At 45.3% G+C, this 20,903-nt stretch overlaps 2 protein-coding genes across 9 annotated transcripts in view; one reads left to right on the top strand and one right to left on the bottom strand.

Moving 5' to 3' along the window:
* LOC117185691 overlaps positions 1–10,471 on the bottom strand; it is a 35,118-nt gene extending 24,647 nt beyond the window's left edge. For 5 of the 6 annotated variants that reach the window (XM_017291321.2, XM_017291322.2, XM_033392183.1 and 2 more), the window contains exons 1-3: positions 10,055–10,470; positions 7,180–7,793; positions 6,606–7,119 (exon numbers count right to left, since the gene is read on the bottom strand). In XM_017291321.2, the coding sequence (XP_017146810.1) occupies positions 6,606–7,119; positions 7,180–7,793; positions 10,055–10,115 (1,189 nt within the window). In that variant the 5' untranslated portion in view covers positions 10,116–10,470. Of the gene's footprint in view, positions 1–6,605; positions 7,120–7,179; positions 7,794–10,054 lie in introns of all 6 variants that reach the window. The other variant, XM_017291325.2, reaches the window with a different exon arrangement.
* Positions 10,472–14,228: 3,757 nt separating this feature from the next.
* LOC108158729 (PTB domain-containing adapter protein ced-6) lies at positions 14,229–20,824 on the top strand. Of its 3 annotated transcripts, none has more exons than XM_017291331.2 (7): positions 14,229–14,629; positions 18,326–18,643; positions 18,712–19,151; positions 19,219–19,463; positions 19,522–19,974; positions 20,039–20,169; positions 20,247–20,824. In XM_017291331.2, the coding sequence occupies exons 2-7, from the start codon at positions 18,359–18,361 to the stop codon at positions 20,304–20,306; spliced, it is 1,614 nt and encodes a 537-aa protein (XP_017146820.1). In that variant the 5' UTR covers positions 14,229–14,629; positions 18,326–18,358; the 3' UTR covers positions 20,307–20,824. The 3 variants fall into 3 exon arrangements, with proteins under 3 accessions (XP_017146820.1, XP_017146822.1, XP_017146821.1); XM_017291333.2 differs by lacking the exon at positions 14,229–14,629 and adding an exon at positions 15,194–15,331; XM_017291332.2 differs by lacking the exon at positions 14,229–14,629 and adding an exon at positions 15,205–15,331 and having other exon boundaries at positions 20,250–20,824.
* The last annotated feature ends 79 nt before the right edge of the window (positions 20,825–20,903 follow it).

Here is a 20,903-nt window from a genome sequence, read left to right as displayed (position 1 = left end):
CGGTCAGAAAACCATCATCGTATGGCTGTGGATGTGGATGTGAATGTGGGGGGGAAAGAAGAGGAACCTTGTTGCTCCTGCCCGAGCGAGAGATCAGGCCGGAGAAGGAAGTGCGTTAATGCTGATGGCCAAATATTGGCTTATCGCTGACATCCTCGACGCGCTGCCCGTCGTCCTCCACGTAGTGGAAGCACGCGAAATACACGTAACACGTAACGTAACGGAGAGCGAAACAAGAGAGAGCGAGCGAGCGCGACCCACGTGCGACGTGCTTGGCCAAGGTCTGAGAACTGAAAGCTGAAACGGAAATAACGGAGTCCAGCGCCACAGACAAGGCCATTCGGCTCGCGAGCTGGCTGCCGTCGGCTAACGGGACAATCCGAGCGCCAGGATTCGTCGGTTGGCTGTGCCCGGGCGCCTCCACGAGAGCAACAGAGATGGAGCATGGCTTCTGTGTTGCGAGATGATGGATACGAGAAAGGGGTGTGGGTGGGGGTGCGAGAGTGGGTGGGGGTGTTGTTTTGGCAGTGGCTCAGTCGGAGAACTGGAGAGGGGGCATAGGGGGGATAGTGTAGGAGGCTTCAATAGTTGTGTGGGTGTGTTGCTCTCCAATTGGTTTGATGTGGAACGTACATCAAGTGCGTCTTATGTACAGCCATGGTCAAGACAGTAGCATCATCCATCGAAAAAGTGATTCAACGGAACTCCCGTCAATTCCAGAACTCTAGATTGTCCTCCGAATAACAAGAAATAATCATTATTATGATGGATGCACCTACTATTGTTTTGAACGCAATTGTGGCTTAAATATTCCTCAGAAAAACACACATTTGGGCCATCAACAATCGGTATTAGCCTAATTTCCCTTTCCCTGTGTTTTTGGGATGATCAAGGTACTGTGTGTGGGTTGGTCGACAACAGCACCTACAGGCACACACACCGACACACACAGAGGCATTTCTATTGCTCAACATATTTTAGGGGTTGGTGCCCCGACTGTTAGAGACCTGCGCAATAGATTTGTGTCCCCCCAACCGCCACTTCCTCCACCGAGAGCCTAAAACTTTCGAGGCTCGTCGGCTCCATTGGGTCCTACCCCAAAAAAAAACAAAAACAAAAACCCCCGAAACAAGAACAATAACAAAGAGCAGAAAGACAGGAAGAGAGGGCAAAAACAAAAATTGCACGTGCCTGGCAAGCCTTTTGGACACCTTTTCAAGCCCCCAACCAGAAGAAGACACGAGGTGGAGGAGCATACCGGAGCAGCGCTGGAATGTTTAATCAAAACTGAAGCGCAACGCCAACGTGCAACTATGCACTTGCAACATGTGGCGGACACACGAGATTCGCTAAATAATTAAATATATTTTATATAGCAAATAATAATATATTACATTAGCTGGAAATTAATATCAGGCAAATATTTGGGTTATTGATGAACAAATTCTGTTGGGATTTATGGGTTGGGGCCATTTGAAATTTAAGCATTATATTATTTTGAAACTCGATCCGCTGATAGGTTTTAAAGACCCTAGGAGCCCAACCAATTACACGGCTAGTTGGGCGGAGTGATGCCACTCTATTGAACAGATAAAAAGATATGGAACATAATCTGCACAGCCCACCAACTGCTAGAATAAATTAATAAATACTGTTACGGTTTAGTAGTCCGTTTAATTATCCATATTGTTAGAGAAAATAGATATGGTATGAAATCATCGTTTATCGTTGATCGTTTATCGTACCTTGAACCCCGAAGGAATACAAATTTGAGCCCTTTAAAGAACTGCTTTACAGTCCCTTTTGGGTCGGAGAAGGTTTTTAATTTTTTAGTGATAGGAATAACCATCAATCGGTACAGCAACTCGATCAGATCAGTAGGGACTCATCCTAGACTCCTTACAGCTCCTCCCTCAACTTCGATTCCACTTAAACTTATCTATTGCCTGGCACGTTCTAAACGTTTTCCCACAAAATTTGGTCGTGTTCCTCGTCATCAAACCAACATTACGGGTATTATACGGCGTGGTCAATTATAATATATTGGACACATATGTATAGTATAGTAAACTGAAACCCGATTAAAAAGCCCACGATTAGTTCTCAATCGACTGGCCAGTAAACATGTCATTTGTATGGATCCTGGGATCATTGTTGTTGGCCTCTTGGCAGGTGAAGGCCAAGTTCAAGTCTCTCAACTGTGTGGCCGTCGACAAGGCGTTTACTGAGTTTTACATGTGCAAAATAAAGGCCATCAGTATTGGGTATCGAAATAAGCTATTAATCAGGAATAATCTAGTGGTGAGAACACTGAGAAAGTATTGACGAATGACGGCAACGCCACGCTCCTTGTGCTTTTCCCGCATTTTCGGTTGGAGCTTTCCAAGCGGGCCAATGGTTGGCGTTCCGTTCTTTATAATATCACTCTGAACCTGTGCGAATTCTTGGGCGGTGTTAAGAATAAGAACCCCCCAATGGCATTCTTTTCAGCCTGGCCTTCTCCTATATTGATCCGTATCTAAACAGGGCCTGGGCGTGTCCCTTCCCTGTGAGTAGCCATTATTTTTGATCTAGTTTCATTCCATTCTGTAGATCAATTACACTGTGGAGATCATGACCCTTGACCGGCGATTATGCTGCCCAATTCAGTTTGTATTAAAAAAAGATCCTAACGTTCACAATCAATGGCTCCATGAACAACTACACAGAGCGCTAAATAAAAGAGTTAACAAGCTCAGGAGCATTACGAAATTCAATTCTTAATTCAATCAGATCTTAGATTCCAAATTGTATTCTCAAGACAGTGTTGAGAAGTGGAACATATGTTTTATGGTGTTCAACAATAGCTGAATGGTGTTGCAAAATCGCATATATCTCACAAATGTGTAGATTATAAACGATTTATAAGTAGTGATTTATTTTTACACTTAAGCTCGCAGTCCCACCTGTTTTGAGATTTCCAATTATAGTACCAGAACAGTGCACATACGTTTTCTCGTGTTCGAAACTCGCTGAATATACATATTTTATAATAGATGTATGTACATATATAAAATTGTTAAATATACTAAGAGCCTTGCTTAATTTAAGTTTGAACCCTAAGTTTTGCAATAGGATATGGTAAACACCTAAACCCTCTACAATTGAGCAATCAAAAATGTTTCAAGTCAAACATGAAACAGCTAAAAACTGTAGCAAGGCAATAGTATGTAATAATAATTAATAAGGCATGTAATTAACATGCAAATAACACACAGCTCGGGTTGGTATCTACCACATCTCCTCTGTGGGAGATACCAATAGTTATATCGGTGAATATCGATAAGGCAAGAGAGAGGGCGCTTTGTAAATGGCGATCAGAAAGAGAGGCTGTGCAAAAGCTTTTCTAGCACACTATTTGGATGGCCTACACAATGTAACTGATTGGCAAATGGTATATTCGTAAACGTTGATCTCTTAATTGCAAAGCAAATCTGTAGATTGAAAGCTCATTTATATGCACAAGCACATAATTATGTGTGCTCGATGGAACTAATGTTGAACAATTATGCACACAATTTAGACATTTTAATGTGTGATTAGAGTGATAAAACCAGTTAAAAACTATCTTTGTGCGGCACAAATTGTCAAAGCAAATCAGGGCCTGGCAAATACGGCCTAAAACCGGACGGGGAAACAAAACAAAAAACACAGAACTTTGACACAATAATCAAACGAAAAGGGGAGTGTGGCAGGAAGTGTGGGATGGGCGGGATGGGCGGTATGGGCGTGTTCTGGCAAAGTTCAAAACAAGGGAAAAGAAAGGCAGTATGCAGTAGGCGTGGCAGCGTCAAATTAGGCACAGTGTTATCTAATTAGCCACCTACAGGACCAAGGACCCAGCACCCCCCGCCCCACTATGACGGCTGTGTGCGTGTGTGTGTGTGTGTGTGTGAAGTGGTGCCAGGCGCCGGCCATCATATTTTGCAATTTAACTCACACGAAAAGAAGGTTTTTTGCCTCGTTTTTCTTCACTTTTTTGAACACTCTTTTTTTTGGGTCTTCTCTTTGTATTCTTTTTGGACGCGCTCAAGTTTCATAACAACGGAAATGCAAAAGTTTTGTGCAAAACAAAGCGTCAAACTTTTTTATTTCTCTTGGCAATTATGTGCTCAAGGAAGGAGATAGACGCAAGAGAGGGAGAGAGACAGTACAGGAGCAGGAGAAGGGAGACCCAGAGAGAGAGTGAGAGATAGGAGCGGAGCAGTGGCACAGCCAAATAATGATAATGAAGCACACAAGGCACACACGGCCCGGCCAGAAAGGATTTTCGAAGAAAAGCGCCCAAAAAGAAGTGAACAAATTGTAACGGGGTTTTTTTTTCGTTGTACCCAGGAAAACGTGGAGTGCCAGGATATATAGGGGCTAAGCCGATCTAGACATTGTATCGACACGAGTAAAAAATCCCATGGAAAGCCATTCACTGTTTTTTTGGTATGTCGGTCCTACAAATGCCGTGTGAAAATTACAAAATTGCGCAAAGTTACTCGCCCTAAATACATTTACAAGTTATATATCTACCGATCTGGCAAATTGTACAATTATGTCCATTAAAAAAAATTTAGAATATTTTTCACGCCATATGCCAATTGGAATCTGTATCAGTCGGTATATTTTGGTCGAGTTGCTGTGCCCTGAAGCGATTGGGATTCAACACATGACGGGACTTGCATGCAAAAGTATCTCACAGATCCCCCATCCACGTGTGTGTGGGGGGTAATTTGTTTAATTTTCTTTCCTTTCAAAGAAAACAACAAAAAATAGGCATCAAAACAACATTATACTGATAGAGATAGAGAATAACTCAACCAAAGGCAAATTTCGTGGCTTTTTCATGTTATTTTTTGTATTTTTTGCCTTTTTGTTGAAGGTTGGCCGCCTTTTAGCTAATGGCCGTGATATGGCGAAAAACTAAAGCCAAACTAAATTAAAATATTTTAAATTCAGAGCTGGCAAAAGTTTTATCAATAAAATGCCCTGTCTCTGTCTCTCTCTCTCTCTCTTTATTTTTTGTGTGCTTTGCTTTTGGATTTGTTTAACGGGCAAATCAGATAAGGATCTTTCAAATGTCTGCATTCAACACATACCAAACGTATGGGTGGGTCGGTGAGAGAGGAAGCTAGAGAGAGAGAGAGAGAGAGGAGGGGGATAGCGACTGCTCTGGGGTCTCTCCCGAGCAATTGAAACATCAGCAATACTTGAGCTTTGCAATATGCCGACACCCCCACACCGAGGACCGAGGACAAGCGACTCTGACGCCTTGAAAATCTGTTTGAAAAATCACTTACGCCTTGGCCACTTCTTCTTGGCTGCTGCTGCTTCTGTGTCTCCTGCCATTCCGACCCCGTCAGCACAAATGGCGGACACTCATGTATCGAGTGCAATAATCAACATCTCCTACTCCTCCTCGAGTCGGGCGAACTACCGGATTTCTGTGGACATCAGCACATTTGCTCGATGGCCCCCAGGCAATGGCTGGCTTGGCTTGGCCAGGACGTCGTTGTCAAGTTGTCACTTGGCTAATCGGCACAGGGGATCTGCGAAGAAGAATCGTTCTAAGGCGCTGCCAAAATGCGTGGACGGGGATCAGCTAGCTAGCTAGGATGTGTCCCAGGGATGCAATTACAGATCAATTATATATCGATGGGCGATGGTCACGCAGACACTACAAAAAGCTTCCCAATCGATAGACGGCAATCGATAGACAACAAAGGCGCCATCTATTGCAAGGAAGATCAGAATTAGGTAAACAAAAGAGAAAACAGAATTTGTACAAATAACAATTTCTTAATTTCCCCTCAAGTTAAGTTAAAACTTTCAATTGCTTCAAATTCGAAGTCGTTGAGAGTCTTAAGCACTTTACGCTCAAGCGAATTGATTTGTTCCCTCTTGGATATATTTATTTTTCCAACGCAAAGGAAATCAGTGGGCCCCCTACCACCACCACTGGCCAGGATACTCGTGAAACTTGCTACGATAACTTGTAACTTGTTACTCAGCGCACACATCGCTAATGAACACTGGACCCTGGAGTCTCTGGGGCGGGGCGGCGGCAGGGAGAATATGTTGTTCGGTGTTGTTTGTCCTGCCCGGCCAGAAACGAAACAAACAGAGCGGTGGTCCAGGGCTCGGGGACCCCTAAAAATCATTCAGTCTATTGGGGCCAGAGCTAGAGCTGATGACGGGTGTGAAAATCAATGGGCAATGAGCATCGCCCATTCACAGCTGAGTGCAGTCCGGCCCTGAGGGCCGCCTAAGACGTTTCACGATTTAATTGAATAATTGTTAGGCATGCCACGTACAACCGAGAGCGCGGAGAGCGGAGAGAGACCTCCTCCTAAATCAGCGAAAATTTCGCCTGACCCTTTAAAGGAATGGTTGCTGGTTGAATTTTGTCCAAACAAAAGCGTGGATATCTTCCCAAAAGAGACTGCGTCAGGATGCAAATGCCCACCTGCATCTGCGCCTGCCCCAGCACCTGCTGGACATCCTCCCTAACAATTTATGCACCGCATTTGAAATTCATTGAGGAAACGCTCTCCAGCTGGCAAATCCCAGAGACTTACCGTTCCCAAGTGGCACATTCGTTTGCGTTGTTGTCGATTGTTGCTGCTGCTGTTCCGATGTCACCGCGTTGGACAATTTATTTGCTGTTGACGTTGTGGTTGCTGTTGCGGCGGCGGCGGCGGCCTCCAATTTGCTGCTGCCCCCAGCTCCGTTAATGGCCAATGTGGTGGCGCTTTTGCCTAGCCTCAGTATGGTTGTGCCTGTCGATGAAGCGGATGGTGCTGCCCCTGCTCCTGCTCCCGCTGCGGCTGCTGCTGTTGCGGCCGCCTTGAGCTTGTGCAGCGCACCTGCCATGCCCTTGGCCGCCTTTGAAGTGCGTGTCACGCTTAAAACATTCGATGATACGGAGGCCGAAACATTTACAGGCGGAGAAACGGCCATTGAGGAAGTGCTGCCTGATGTGGAGTTGCGTATGACCAGAATGGATTGCGATTTCTCCAGTCGCTTGAGTGTCTGCAGCACGAACGGCGATTTGCTGTCACAATTGCTCTCCGAGCTGAGGCTTCGCGTGGCCTACGGAGTGGGTAAAGGTGTGAAAGATCTTCATTTCGTGGGAGAGTGATCCCTACTTACGTGCTTCAGCAGGAAGGGCCTCTCTATGAGCTTGGTCTGTGCCGTGCCGTTCGCCTGTTTCGTTCGCTCCTGGGCTTTCAGCACGCTCTCCAGCTGGCTGGCATTGATGGGCGTCTGCAGGAGGATCGTGTTGCTAACGGCATCCTTGCCACCAACACCGCTACTGCTGCTGCTGCTGGCCACGATGGATATGGTGGAGCTGGTGCTGGTGGTGCTGCTCCCCGAGCTCTGGACAATCGTCTTGCGGGCCACTGTGGTGGTCGTTGGCAGTTGATTGAGTGTTATGGCTGTGGACGCCTGCGCCGCCTGGGCTGCCTTCTCCTGGTGCTGCTGCTGCTCGTTGAGCAGGGTGAGGATGTCCTGCTTGTTCTGGATAATGATCTGGCCGTTCTCGTTGCGTGTGCCCCGCAGCAGGATGATGTTGCTGGCGTTGACTCCATTTGGTGGCTGTAGCTGCTTCTGTTGCATGGCCCCGATCTTGAGAGTCCTCGTTGTGGCTTTTGTGGTTTTCGCTGTTGCTGTTGTTGTTGCTGTTGTTGTGGATTCAGCCTCATTTCTGCTAAGCTTGCCGCTGCTCTGGGATCTGATTAGGACATTTTTGGCTTTGATTTGAGCTGAAAGCAGAAGAAACAAAAGGTTAAAATGCGATTTGGGATGTCATTCTCCGCTGTCCAGTGTACTCGCTGACCCCAAAAGCTGCCAAGCCCCCCGTAAATGGCAAACAAGCATCTATTGTATGCAGATTCAATGGAAACTGAAAACTTCATAACCGCAAACAAGATTTATGACTCGCATCTCGATGGCCAGTCAAAGGGATCGGTTTCGGGGATCGAAAGCTGGAGAAATATGGCATTAGAAATCGACACAAGCACACACACACACACGGAGGGTGGGGACGGGCGACAAATATGACGGACGACAGACGACAGACGGCGTCGTGGCCAAGAGTTGGGCCATTGTTGCACTTTCCCAGGGCCGCCAGTAGAGGAGTCCAGCAAATGTTGAGCGGTCAGTGGCTTAGACACGAACACACACACACACACACACCATTTTGTTTGGCCAACAATGAGTGGTGGGATGGCTAGAGGGGTGGGGCTACTGGCGCTAAATCAAGCGAAAGACGACATGTTTATGGCTGGTACGAAGGACTTGCCGACTACGTAAGAGGACTACTTAGCACAGGCCCCAGCCAAAACGCAATAAAAGTGCAACAAACAAACAAACAAAACAGAGCACACAGGGGGAGAAAGTAATGGCGGGGCTGACACTGAGAAGGGGAGGGGGGAGGGGGCAAGGGTTGGCAGAGGCTTACATGCGTTGCCAAATATAGACTCTGCTCAAGGCTGAAAGGCGACAACAGACACGAAACGTAAAGTGCGCGCCGGAAACATTTGAAAATGTAGCCTAAACACTTGTCCGGCCTTTATGCCCGTGTCCGGCACACCACACCCCCCCCCACTCTTAACCCACTGTGTGACTGTTTGTTTTCGAAAAAACGTGCGGGTCATAATTAGCCGCCTTCAGCTGCTGTTCCTGCTGCTGGCCTCCGACCTCCCTCCTCCCTCCTGCCACACACACACGGACACATGCGACCCAAGTGGACGAGTGTCTGTCTCCAGCCATCCCCCGTCTCTGCGTCTGTGTGGAAAGGTCGCCAGAGTCAGTGGCAGTGCCAGACCCAGACCCAGACCCGGACTCCGACCCGGACCCGGACCCGGACACCGGAGTAGTGGCCCATTCATCCAGGCGCACATACTTCATTGTAATGTATGGCAGGCACCCATAGACCAGCCAAATGCGAACCACACCAACAACCAGAACGGCAGAGAGCATAGGATAGGCCCAGAGAGTCCGCGTAACACATAAAACACTTTTCCGTTGTGCTGAAGTTTCGCATATTTTTGCGTTCGTCGCGGCTTTTGATGGGCACTGGGCACAGTGGTGCAAGGTGGCCCCGAAATGTGGGGAGGTCTAACTTTTGTTTAGAATCGCCGACAAATCTGCGGTCTGTTCCAATGTGCCTTGAGTGGTGGCTGTGCAACACGACAAATTGCAAGTCTATTGAATTTTTATTAGAAGCATAAATCAAAAGAGCGTTAGATCTGCCAGACAACATTTTGGGCAGGGGTTCGATAAATATGTCAATAGATGTTTGTCCAGAGATTGCCAGCAGCAAAGTGAGGGTTAAGAAAAAGAAAACGACACTGTGCCGTCTGGCGATAGGCGGGCGTTGATGAGGAGGTGCCTAGCAGTAAATGGAAGACAAAAATACTATTATATTTGAAATTATCAGTAGTTTGATCTAGATTTCAGCACTCTCAGTGATTCAGTGTCTGGTTATTTTCCCAATCTATCCACTTAAGCACCAAACTCTGTATTTAGTTCTTCTTTCGATGAGTATTATCATCTTAATTGATCGCAGGCCATAAATTTAACGTGCGAATGTAACGGCGCAATTTTCACATGCCAAAAGGTTGCCAGATCAAACAGCTGATTGGAACTAAAGGAATTTTTGAATAAAGGAGTGGAATGTTCGCACCTAATGTACAAAGTTTCAATCTAAATTATGAGAGAGAGGGAATTATAAATAAACACTGGCTAGTAATGACACACATTCTGTCCGAATGAAAACAAAAGCGAAATTCGGACCGTCCCACCAGCCATCAGTGGGTTAAGGCACGCCAACCTCCCCTCCGCTGAGCCTACAAAGCAAAGCAAAGTAAAACAAAACTAATTGGAAAACCAATACGTTAACAGCGTAATCGAAGCACTAAACGGTTATCAGGTCAGCAAAAAAAAACGCAGATTGTGGCACTCACTGGGGTAGGGGAAGGGGGTCTGTAGGAGGTGAGGGGCTGGGGCTATTGACACTTACTTTGCTGCCGTTGGAGTTTCAGGGAAGAGGCGCTGCAGCTGGCATCGGACACATTTTCCATGTGCCTGGCTTTTTCACAATTTTAGAACGAACAGAAACCTCGCTGCGGGACATCTACTAGATTTTCGGATGCATTTTTGCACACACAACACCTTACACACACACACACGCACGCATGCACACCAACACAGGTGTAGGATCAGAACTCTGGGGATAGATATCGAAAAAAGGTAAACAAAACTTTTCCACGACTTTTTGTCTTGCTACGGGGGGCGTGCACGTTTTATGGGGGTTGTGATGTGTCCTTGTCTGCAGATGCATTTAATGCAATAAAAAATCAATAATATTCCTTTTTCACACACGAAATTATTAAAAAAAAAACTAGCGAAAATATTTGGTTACTCCAAAACTAGTGCTGTAAAATGTACCAGAATTTTCACTTCACAGCACTAAAGTTAATCGATTAATCCACAGCTGTTGAGAGTGTGCTGCCACCTAGTTACAAGCATTGTGGCGCCTAAATTTGCTAATTTGAAATTTTTTTCTGTTCGCATAGTAACTTTATTTCCGTTTTTGTTGATTTTTAAAGCTCTTCGCTAAATGTTTTTGTTTTTATTACAGAAAACCCATAAAATCCATTTTCTTAATAAACCAAAAACTTTCGCCACACTTTCCTTTGCAGCCTTCCCTTTTCCGTTGCTGAACGGCGAAGCGGAAGTATCGCTATCCCGCTTTCTCGATGCGGCGGCGACAAAGCAGAATGACACTAGTCAACAAAACACGACAAAGTACACCAAAATATTGGCATCCAAGCGACTTTTTTTAAAAAAATACAATGTTATAAAAATACATTAATCGTACACTAAACGAAAAAAATCATAACTCATTAATCAATTGTGGTCTATCAGAAAAAGTGGGTCTGATGTCAGGGTTTTTTCTGGCTGTTGACTAGTGTAATTGGCAGTGCCAGTCGGTGCCAGTGTTCCAGGCTGGCTATCTATTTGTCGTTGTTGTCGCTTTTGTTGCACATTGAAAATAATATACAAAATAATTGAATTACTCGAATGTGGTGTGTGCATGTACATATGTACATGTATGAGTAAGGGGCGTTCAGGGTGGCGGGTACTGATAAGCAAGCTCCATCAATGCTAAAGCGCGCCAGAGATCGTTTCGTTTGTCAGCACAGGGTGCCTCTCGTCTCGGCTCACTCGTCTTCTTACGTATGATAAGAGTCGCATTTGGAATTAAGCGTGAATCGAAAACGTGACTGTCCCTCCGCTCGAGCATCGGCACGTAAATTATGCTGATGACACGGGGCTGTATCTGCCACTCCCCCCCAGCCAGGCAGGCAAGGCAGGCTCAAGCTCACAATTCCAATGATTGCTGCGGTATTGAAAAATACCAGCACGTTTGTACCAGCCAGACCCAAAAGAATTGCTGGTAACTGGCTTCGGCTGCCATTTGATCGCTGCACACAAATATTTACAATACCATTTAATGACATTTTGCCACAAAAATAATCTGATCTGTAAATAATCAGTACTCGACTGTTGGATACCTCTTAAATTTAAAGAGATAAACTCTGGTAACGATAGGTATTGATCGGAAATATAACTTAGTCACACTCCCATATCTATAACTTCTGGATATCAGAGCTTTCTTGCTTCTCTTTTAGACTCCGAAGAGTTTTGCTTACCCTTGTATACAGCGAGTACCGGGTATCAGCTCCGCCCCACCACACCTCCCGCTCCAAGACAGATCGCAATGACTTTTTCTGGTTTTATGCATTTATTTGGTTAATTGGGCCTTTGAACTCGTCGCCAAAGACGAAAACAGAGAGACGATGATGAAAACGAAGCAGAGATAAAGTCATGCGCGACGAAACTTGATTTAAAACAAAGCGGATCCCCGCGAATCCCCTCCAGACCAACACCCCCTACAGAGAGGGCCGCGACGCTGTCAACGCCCCCTTGGCGACGGCGGGCGAAGATAATGAAAATAAAAACACGCCAATCAAAATGCAATTGCAATATGAAATATCCATATATTAATTATACCAATAATCTCACATTCTTTTCAGGGGGCGTATGGTGTACGGGATGGAGATGGACGCCCCCACATGATCAGGATCTGAGTCACCTTGTGAACTGTGGCAACAGAGTTAGGAAATAGCTCAATGAAAACAAAATGCAGGTTTTTTTTGGCCGGCGGAAAGGCAACTGGTAATAAAAATGCAGCGAGAGAGAAAATACCAATAAAATCAGTAGCTGCAGCAGCCACATCGCAGTGAGCGGCCTCTAACTGTAAATGGCCAATAGGTATGTGTGTGTAGTTGTTGCTTTTTTTGTAATGCGTTCAGCTTGAGAGTAATAGAGTTAGAGAGAGAGAGAGAGAGAGAGCAGTATGAGAGAGTGTGTGAATCAGTGCAAAAATCGCAGGTATGTAGATGGAGGCGATAAGACACAGGCCATGTAAGACCAGGAGAGCGCACAGTGGGAGAGAAGACAAGCAGGTGGAGATCATTTCCTAGAACGAACATGGAGGGCCTTGGCTTTAGAAATCTGCAGAAAATTCCGACATTGCCCAGATCTTATAATTTTTGTTGGCTACATTTCCATTCTGAAATGACACCCGTTCCACCGTGCTTGCTCCATTGCTCTCAGCTCCATTACATTACTCCGTACTCCGCCGCCGACTGCAGTCGGATGCCGTTGGCACACACACACAGGCACAAGTACGCACACTCTTGCATATGAAGCCGGTTTTTGGGGGAGCCTTAACCCAACAGCAGTCAAAATGTGGCAAAACGTAGAAAAGGAAAAATGTGTGCTGGAAAAATGCACGGCATGCAACAAAACAATAGCAAGAGCAGCGGCAACAAAAGCTACAGCGATAGCTAACTATATGGCTAACAAATAATCAAAATCCTCTCGTCGTACATTATACGGTTGACTGAGGAAACCAGTTCCATTGCAATTCCAACCGATCAAACAGCACCAGAAATTACGTATCACGAAAATAAATATTTTTATACCCTAGCAAGAAGTGCTATTATTTTGGGCAGTTGTTTACCATGCTTATGGACAGCATCAACAGCCGGTAAATAATCTAAACACATCATTCAAATCGTGTGGTTATTTTTTATATAAAATCCATCGGAGAGATCAATCAAAAGTGTATATAAAGCTTCGGCTCAGAAAGCTTGTCTTCACTTTCTTGCTTTTGTGTTGCTTCTTCTTCTTTTGCGGCTGCCAGCAGCAGCAATAACAACGACAATATTGTCTTTGAGCCTGGTCTTTGTCTTTGCGTCGAGCTAAAGTTACATACACATACATACATACATATGCACATAAATACTAATGTAGACTGCCATTTCTGTTTGTTTGTGTGTGTTATTTGTGCATTCCTAATTGTGCCCACCTGTCGTTGTAATTTTAATTTGTCGAAACCATTTAAATAGAGGATATAGAGTTGGGTCCATATGTTCTCGCAATTGTGGAAGGAAAACATTTTTCTGGCTAAATGTAAAAACAATTGACGAGCAGCAACAGGTAAACAAGCAGAAATATCCACACATACACACACCTAGGCGGACATATGTTCGCTCCAAGCTGTGACTGTGTGTGTGAGTGAGTCCGCAACTCCGACCACAAAAGAGAAAACTACGCCCAATCTCCTACGCTGGAAACTGGTGGGTATGTGAGTGCGTGCATATGTTTATATATTTGATCTGCAGAGGCTCTTTTATCTCTAGTTTACGCATTACATATAATTTCGTCCTACCATATTTAAAAAGGAACAACAACAGGCTTCAATGTCCATCTTCCAAGTTCCATTTGATGTAGAGCATTTGATGAAACACCTAGCCGATCCTCTGGCTCAATAACTAGTTTTACATTGCCTACCAGGGCTGGTGTAAAACGATCCGCTCTCATGGTAAAAACGACTAGTGCTTCGATCTGGGTTCTCTGGGTGGTAAGCTGCACGCAAGTCGTTCGTGCCCGAGGAGAGCCAGCGGTGTGCAGCCCTGGCAAGCCATGTCGTTGCAAAGCGAAAGAGCCCCGTAAGTATTTTGGTCAAATCAAGTCCCGCAGTCTCTTGGCAGACGGCGCGATCGAAAACAAACCATCGGACCGTGAAGGTGCTGAGGATATTCCACATCGCATGGTTGTTGTAGTAGAGGTGGTTGTTGTTGCTGCTGCGGCTGCTGTTATCGTAAATTTGCGCAGTTCGTTCGCTAATATAAAAAATGAGAGGAGAGGGACAGCGACTAGAGAGCGCGCGCAAAAACTAAACTGTATTTTTTTTTTTTTACAAAGAGACGACAAACCGCCTGCGTCGCCGCACCTTATTGCCTGCCGTGCCAGCCACCTTTCCAGCATCCCGCAGCATCCTTGCCCTCGCCGTGAGCGTCCGTCGCGTGTAACTATAAAAATCTGTGCCGCCGCAGAGCACCATCATCGCATCAATTGCACTAATTTCTTCAATCAACGGACAAGGCAAACCATAACGAAACCAAGATTTCCAGATTTTAAGCGAGTGAAACTAGCGAAAATTGTTTAACAAGTAACTAAAGTAAGTGTGCGATTACCAGCAACTAAATCCGCGCTCAAAAGATAAATTTCCCTGGGATTTTGTGTCTGCAAAAAATTAAACGTTTGTTTGTCTTACACGTCATTTTCTGCAGAGTCATTAACGAAAGGCAGGTCATGAGAGAAAAAGAGAGAAGAGAGAGCGCCCGATCAGTGAGTGGGTGGAAGAGAGACCTGGAGAGCGAGAGACTGCAGAGTGCAATACTGATGTCTTTGTTTGGCTTGAAATTTGTTTAAAAGTACTTAAAACCATTAAAACTACAACAACAAAAAAAACAATCACTCATCTGGTCCCTGTTTCTCTCACAGTATTTCTCTATAATCTCATCTGAACAATTGTTTATCTCACTGGCTCTCTTTTGCTCTCCCCCATGGTATACCATTATAAGGTAAGGCGGTCTCGCTTAGTAGCGTTGGTTTGGATGCTTATGTCGTGGTATGACCTTACCTTATATAGTTGTACCACGTTCCCCCCTTTTTAAGAGTGTGTGTGTGTGCGAGTGCAAGTGAATTAAACGAAACGACTTGAAAAAGTTAGAGCTGGGCTTTTTTGTTGTGTAGTCCGCAGCTGTCTCCCGTCGTGTACGTATGTGATTGGCGCCGTGGCGCTCTAGAAATAGCGGTGAAACACTTTTGTAACTGTGCTCCTCGCCTCTCTCCTCCTCGCCGACTGTCGGGATTTACGGTATGCGTGTTGTGGCTGATCTGATGCTGCGGTTAACTGTAAAAGAAAAGCAAAAGTGCCCATGTACTTAGTCTCCAAATACAATGGGCATTAAAAAATTAGCATTTGTGTGTCAGTGTGCTGCTCAATGAAATCTCTTGTGTGTGTTTTCTGCATGGCCATCTTGCAACACATTCCCGTAATTGCCGCAAACAAATAGTCACGCACAAAAGCAAACATCACGCAGAGCCCACCCCGCTTCCCCCTTCTGCTAATTATGAAAGTTTGCCATAAAAAAGCCGCTCTCTTCTGTTTGTTGTTTCTGCTGGCTGGCTGCCTGACTGGCTGACTGGCCTTGTGCAATGCTCTACAGTCGCTGTCCACCAAAAGCACACACCTGTTGAAGAGTGAAGCGTGCTTGTGCCACCAGTGTGTGTTGCCCAACTCCAAAGAAAGTGTCTGCTCAGCAGGGAAGGAAAGAAAATACCCATAAACACAGGGAAACACGACGTCAGCAGAGAGCTGGGCATAAAATATATGACTGACAAACGATTAAAACGCTGGAGAGAAACGAAAATGGTTCACAATCATTTCACAGTCAGTGCACAGCGCAGGTCCACTTGGATCTGAGTACAAACCGCCTCCACCTGCCGCCGTTCGCCCCGCTCCCCACTCCCCACTGCCCCCACTTCAGAGCATGTTCGGGCATATTCTCGTACCGCCATTTACATATTGGATGTACTTAACGACTCTCTGCCGTTCGTCTAATCTCCCTCTGCGGTATCCAGTGATGACTGCATAGCTTTTTGAAACTTAAATCTAGCTTTCTTAGAAATATGGTATAGAGGGGAATTAGAATTGCGGAAATTAGTTAAAATTTGACTTGGAATTGGATTTGTCAGGCATTTAGACAGTCTTGACAATTTGTAGCTCATTGTTGCATCGAGCATTTCCCATTCTGTACTGTATCCCCATAAATGTGGGGGATTAGTGTCAAGCAGCTCTTGTTACATTATCAGCAGCAGCAATTCAGCTCATTCCAGCACTCACTTATTGATGCCGCTGTATCAAGCTTTATTTTTGTGTTTTGCCTACGCTGTCTGCATTCCAAATGATGCGGGACGGGAAGGATTGATGTGGTGGCCGGGGGGAGCAGCATCAGCAGCATCTACAAGTGCGACGTCGAGAACGACTTCCGCGACATCTCTTAAATATAGTATATGTAAATTTGTACACTTGTAGATTGTGTGTGTGTAGATAAGTACATATGTGTGTATGTATGATTTTGCGGTTTAGTTGTCGACATTATCTTTTGTACGTCGTTTGAAATTGTTGCTTCTGTTTAGTTGTTTAGTTAATTTTTTGTGTGCGGTGTGCCTCTACCCATAATTGCCTCCACACAGGGTGCCCCTGGTACTCGATTCGATTCGAATCGTTTTGTTTTTACAGTGGCGCTGTGCTATTTTCGAATTTTTATATTTTATAGCCCGCCATCGGTCGGTCGCTGTCGCTGTCGTCATCGTAGAGCCGCAGTCGTAGTCGTAGTCGTCTCTGTCCGTTTTTGGCCAATTTAGCTTTCGCTTTTGTGCGATTGCCTAATGCCACCACCGCTATTCACACTCTGCTCTGCCTGCCCCTCCTCAATGCCGCTGGCAACTCCAAAATAAATCAAACTTAAGAAATACATGTGTACACACACACACACACACACACAAGACCGAATGTGAGCTTGCCTGAAACAATCACAGACAAAAAAAAATAGAGAAATATCAACAGAAACAGAAACAGCAAAAAAAAACAAAAACAACCAAAGCCTCATTAAATTTTGCAAGATTTTTCTTAATTATGAGACGGCACGAAATGTGAGAATTGCACGAGAGAACCCACAAAAGGTCCCGCGTCCGTCCCCAAGGTGTGACTTTGATCCAAAAGCCAGCTTGGCGACTTTGTTCTAATTTTGGTTGGGTTGCTTTTTTTCCTGAGAAACTTTTGTCTTATTGTCTGTCTTGACGGTGTCAGACACAATGACGTCCAAATGTACTTACCTGTACGTGCGGACAGTGCGTTTCGACACTGTACGACAACCCATATGGCTGTGGGAAAAGTTACGACAGTAAAAAAATAGATATTCCATTCCATTCTCGTTTTAATTCAAAAATCAATCATTACATTTTACGAGTTCTATCGATAAACCGGAAATAATTCTACAATAAGATTCAATTGAAATGGACCTTTATTATTATTCTTCTTCTCGGAAATTAATGCATAAATCCCCTCGGGCTTCATAATAATTATATTCGACACATTTCAAATTAACATTTTAGTAGAAGCCATACGCTTTCACGTGATTGGTAGCCAGTTCATGACTCACGGCGATTAGCATCCATATTCAATAACAAAAGATATCCCAAAGCGTTCTCACTTCGGAGCCATCGAATGGTGGCGATCCGTGACCTCATTCCGAGGCTAAAACTAAAACGCATTTGCTGAAACGCACTGTATACACACTGTACAAGTACTCATGTACCTACATATGTATATATCGGTTATATCCAGGCCCAAGTGCAATGATGGCGACAGCTGATGGCTGATGGCTGCTGCCTGCTGCCTGGTAGTGCCACCCAGCAACAGGTTTGCCGCTGACGTAGATGACAGTGTGGGGATTGGCTTACATGAGGCTGCACCTGAACCACAGCTACCTCCCACCCCGTCGTGTCTTTCTCAGCCTCTCAGTACCCCCTAGAGGCTTCTCTCTGTCTCTCTGTCTCTGTGTGTACCGCGAACACGATTTGCAATTAGCCAAAAGAATACATTTAGATTCAGTTGGTTGTATAACAATAATTAGCAGTTTAGCAATACAGCAGCCAGCATCCAGCTCTGGCGACAGCTGGAATTCATTTGTGTTTCCAATCAGAGAGGGATTGATGGGTTGGATGGGATGAATGGGGAAAAACCCGGCTGGCCAAAGTTCAAATTGAATCTCATTTCTCATTTAAATTCCGATTCCGATTGCAGCCTCGAAAGACAAAGAAGACGCCAACGACGACGATGCCTTATCAGCCAGCAAACAGCAGTGGGAGCACCGGGGGCAGCAAAACGGCTGCCAAGATGGCGCAGCTGAAGTTCTGGAATAAGCAAAATAACAGCAAACAGCAACAGCAGGACAAGGACAAGGACTCGGCCAACGAGGGTAACATCAGCAGCGGCAACAACAACGGCGGCGGCAGCAGCAGCAACGGTGGCGACTCCAAGAGCGAGTCAAAGAGCGGCAAGCGCAACTGGCTGCATACGCCCGAGCAGCTCATCAGCGGACATGCGGTCTATCTAGTCAAGGTGAGTGTGATCAGAGATCCAAGTGTGACGACCCAGCCATTGTCTCTCTGTCCCTCTATTTGGCGCAGTTCTTTGGTAACCTGAGCGTGGACCAGCCCAAGGGCATCGAGGTGGTCAAGGAAGCCATACGGAAGCTACAGTTTGCCCAGCAAATGAAGAAGGCGGCCACGGGCACCCAGGAGAAGTTCACGAAGCTCGAGATAACAATCAGCATCAAGGGGGTGGCCATCCAGGAGCCGCGCACCCACAAGATTCTGCACCAGTTCCCGCTGTACAATATCTCGTATTGTGCGGACGAGAAGGGTGTCAAGAAGTTCTTCAGCTTCATTGCCAAGACGGTCAAGACGCGGGAGGGCGAGACGACGATAACGACGAATGGCCATACCAATGGCAGCGGCAACGGCAGCCCCAAAACCGAGGAGACCCACGAGTGCTTTGTCTTTATTTCGAACAAATTGGCCTCGGACATAACACTGACCATTGGCCAAGCCTTTGATTTGGCCTACAGGTGAGGGGGGAGCAATTAGCTTGAACTATTTAGCTTCAACTAAACTGAGATTTGTATTTGACTATAGAAAGTACATGGACAGCACCGAGAAGACAAATCTGAGCAAGGCGCAACAGCAGATCAATCATCTGCAGCAAACAGTTACCCAGTACAAGGAGCGACTGAGCGAATTGTCCGCAAAATTGCCAAAGGCCGAGCTGGATGCCATGCTCTTTAAACTGGGCATCAAGGACATTCTGGAGGCGCCACCCACCAGTGAGCTGCAGAATGGAATCGATGCCAGCGGCGAGGCCCTGAGCAACGGCAAGCTGGGTAAGATTGAATCAAATGCGGCGGTATCCTTTCAATTGATTGCCCAACTGTATTGCAGACGAGGATAAGCTGCTGATTGACACCATTTCCACGACGGCCTCGGTCCACTCAGCGTCGCCCAGCTCCTTCTTGCCCATTGTGCCGCCGCGGAACACTCTGTCGAGCCAGATCAGCATCAGCGGCAAGAGCAACAGCCAGAAGATGGATGAGCTGCTGCTGAACTCCGATTCGGACAGCGATTTCGATCCACGTGCCGAAGAGGCCACCCAGGACAATGGCACCAATGGCCGCAATGCCATCAGCAATGATCTGTTCGGCTTCGAGCCACCCAAGAGCTTTGGCCAGCAGCTCTTCTTCAACAACAACGATCACAAGTTGCAGAACAACAACACCAACAGCAACAGCACCAACAACAACATTAACAATAGCAGCTTATTGATCAACAGCAGCAACAGCATCAGCATAAACAGCAGTGGCTTCTCCAGCGAGCTGAACATAACGCCGCCTTTATGTAGGTTGAAATATTCCATAAGCTAAAGTGTCATGGATAATGGTTGGTTATTTTTTCATTGCAGTGGCGCCGCCGCCAAAGATTGCTGCACCCAGACGCAGCACCTCGGTGACAACGAGCAATGGGCTGAATGGCAACACAGATCTATTCGGCTCGGATCCTTTCGAGATGAGCAATGGTCCGACCATCTTTAAGGTGAGTCCCTGATATACCATAACCTATCACAAGATACTATATTCATATGGAAATGTTTTACTCCTCCTATTTTACAGCAGAATCAGCTGAACATCGATGACTTTTCGCTGGAGAGTTTGGATCCCCTGCGAAAGTAGATATCAAGGAAGTGCTATCAAGGCCATTTCAGCTGGGAAAGCAATTTTAAGATTCATCCCACTGGATGGATATCTATCCGTTAAACGTTATCCTTTATCCGTTTGAACGTTTTCCCCCGACGTTTCTCCAAATCGCACGCATTCCAATTGCAATTCGAATTATTGAATGAATGTGTATTATTGTTTATATATATATTCTATTGTATTGTATTGTATTTATTATCATTGATTTTTTGTCGATTTTATATTGCATATTATTATGATGATTCCCCCACTATTATTATTGTAATTATAAATACATATGATTATTATCTGAGATCGGATCGAGATCAAAGGAAATCAAAGAACAACAGCAATCCATAATGTAATGCACTCTTTGTTTAAACATCATCCAATTTGTTGCTGTTGTCTGAAAATAGTCTAAATGAATGTCGAGCGAACAATGTTAACAAGTGATAATGTGAGAAAAAAAACAAAAAAAAATCAACGCTAAACAAAACTAAAACTAAATGTGAGAACTTGTATAAAATAATTGTAAAGAGAAGCCCAAAACGAATGAGAACCGATTATTGTATAGCACCACCAGCAAAATGAACA

Source organism: Drosophila miranda, chromosome 3 (assembly GCF_003369915.1).
Source record: "Drosophila miranda strain MSH22 chromosome 3, D.miranda_PacBio2.1, whole genome shotgun sequence".
Taxonomy (NCBI): Eukaryota; Metazoa; Arthropoda; class Insecta; order Diptera; family Drosophilidae; genus Drosophila; species Drosophila miranda.
This window is presented reverse-complemented; position numbering and strand designations above follow the sequence as displayed.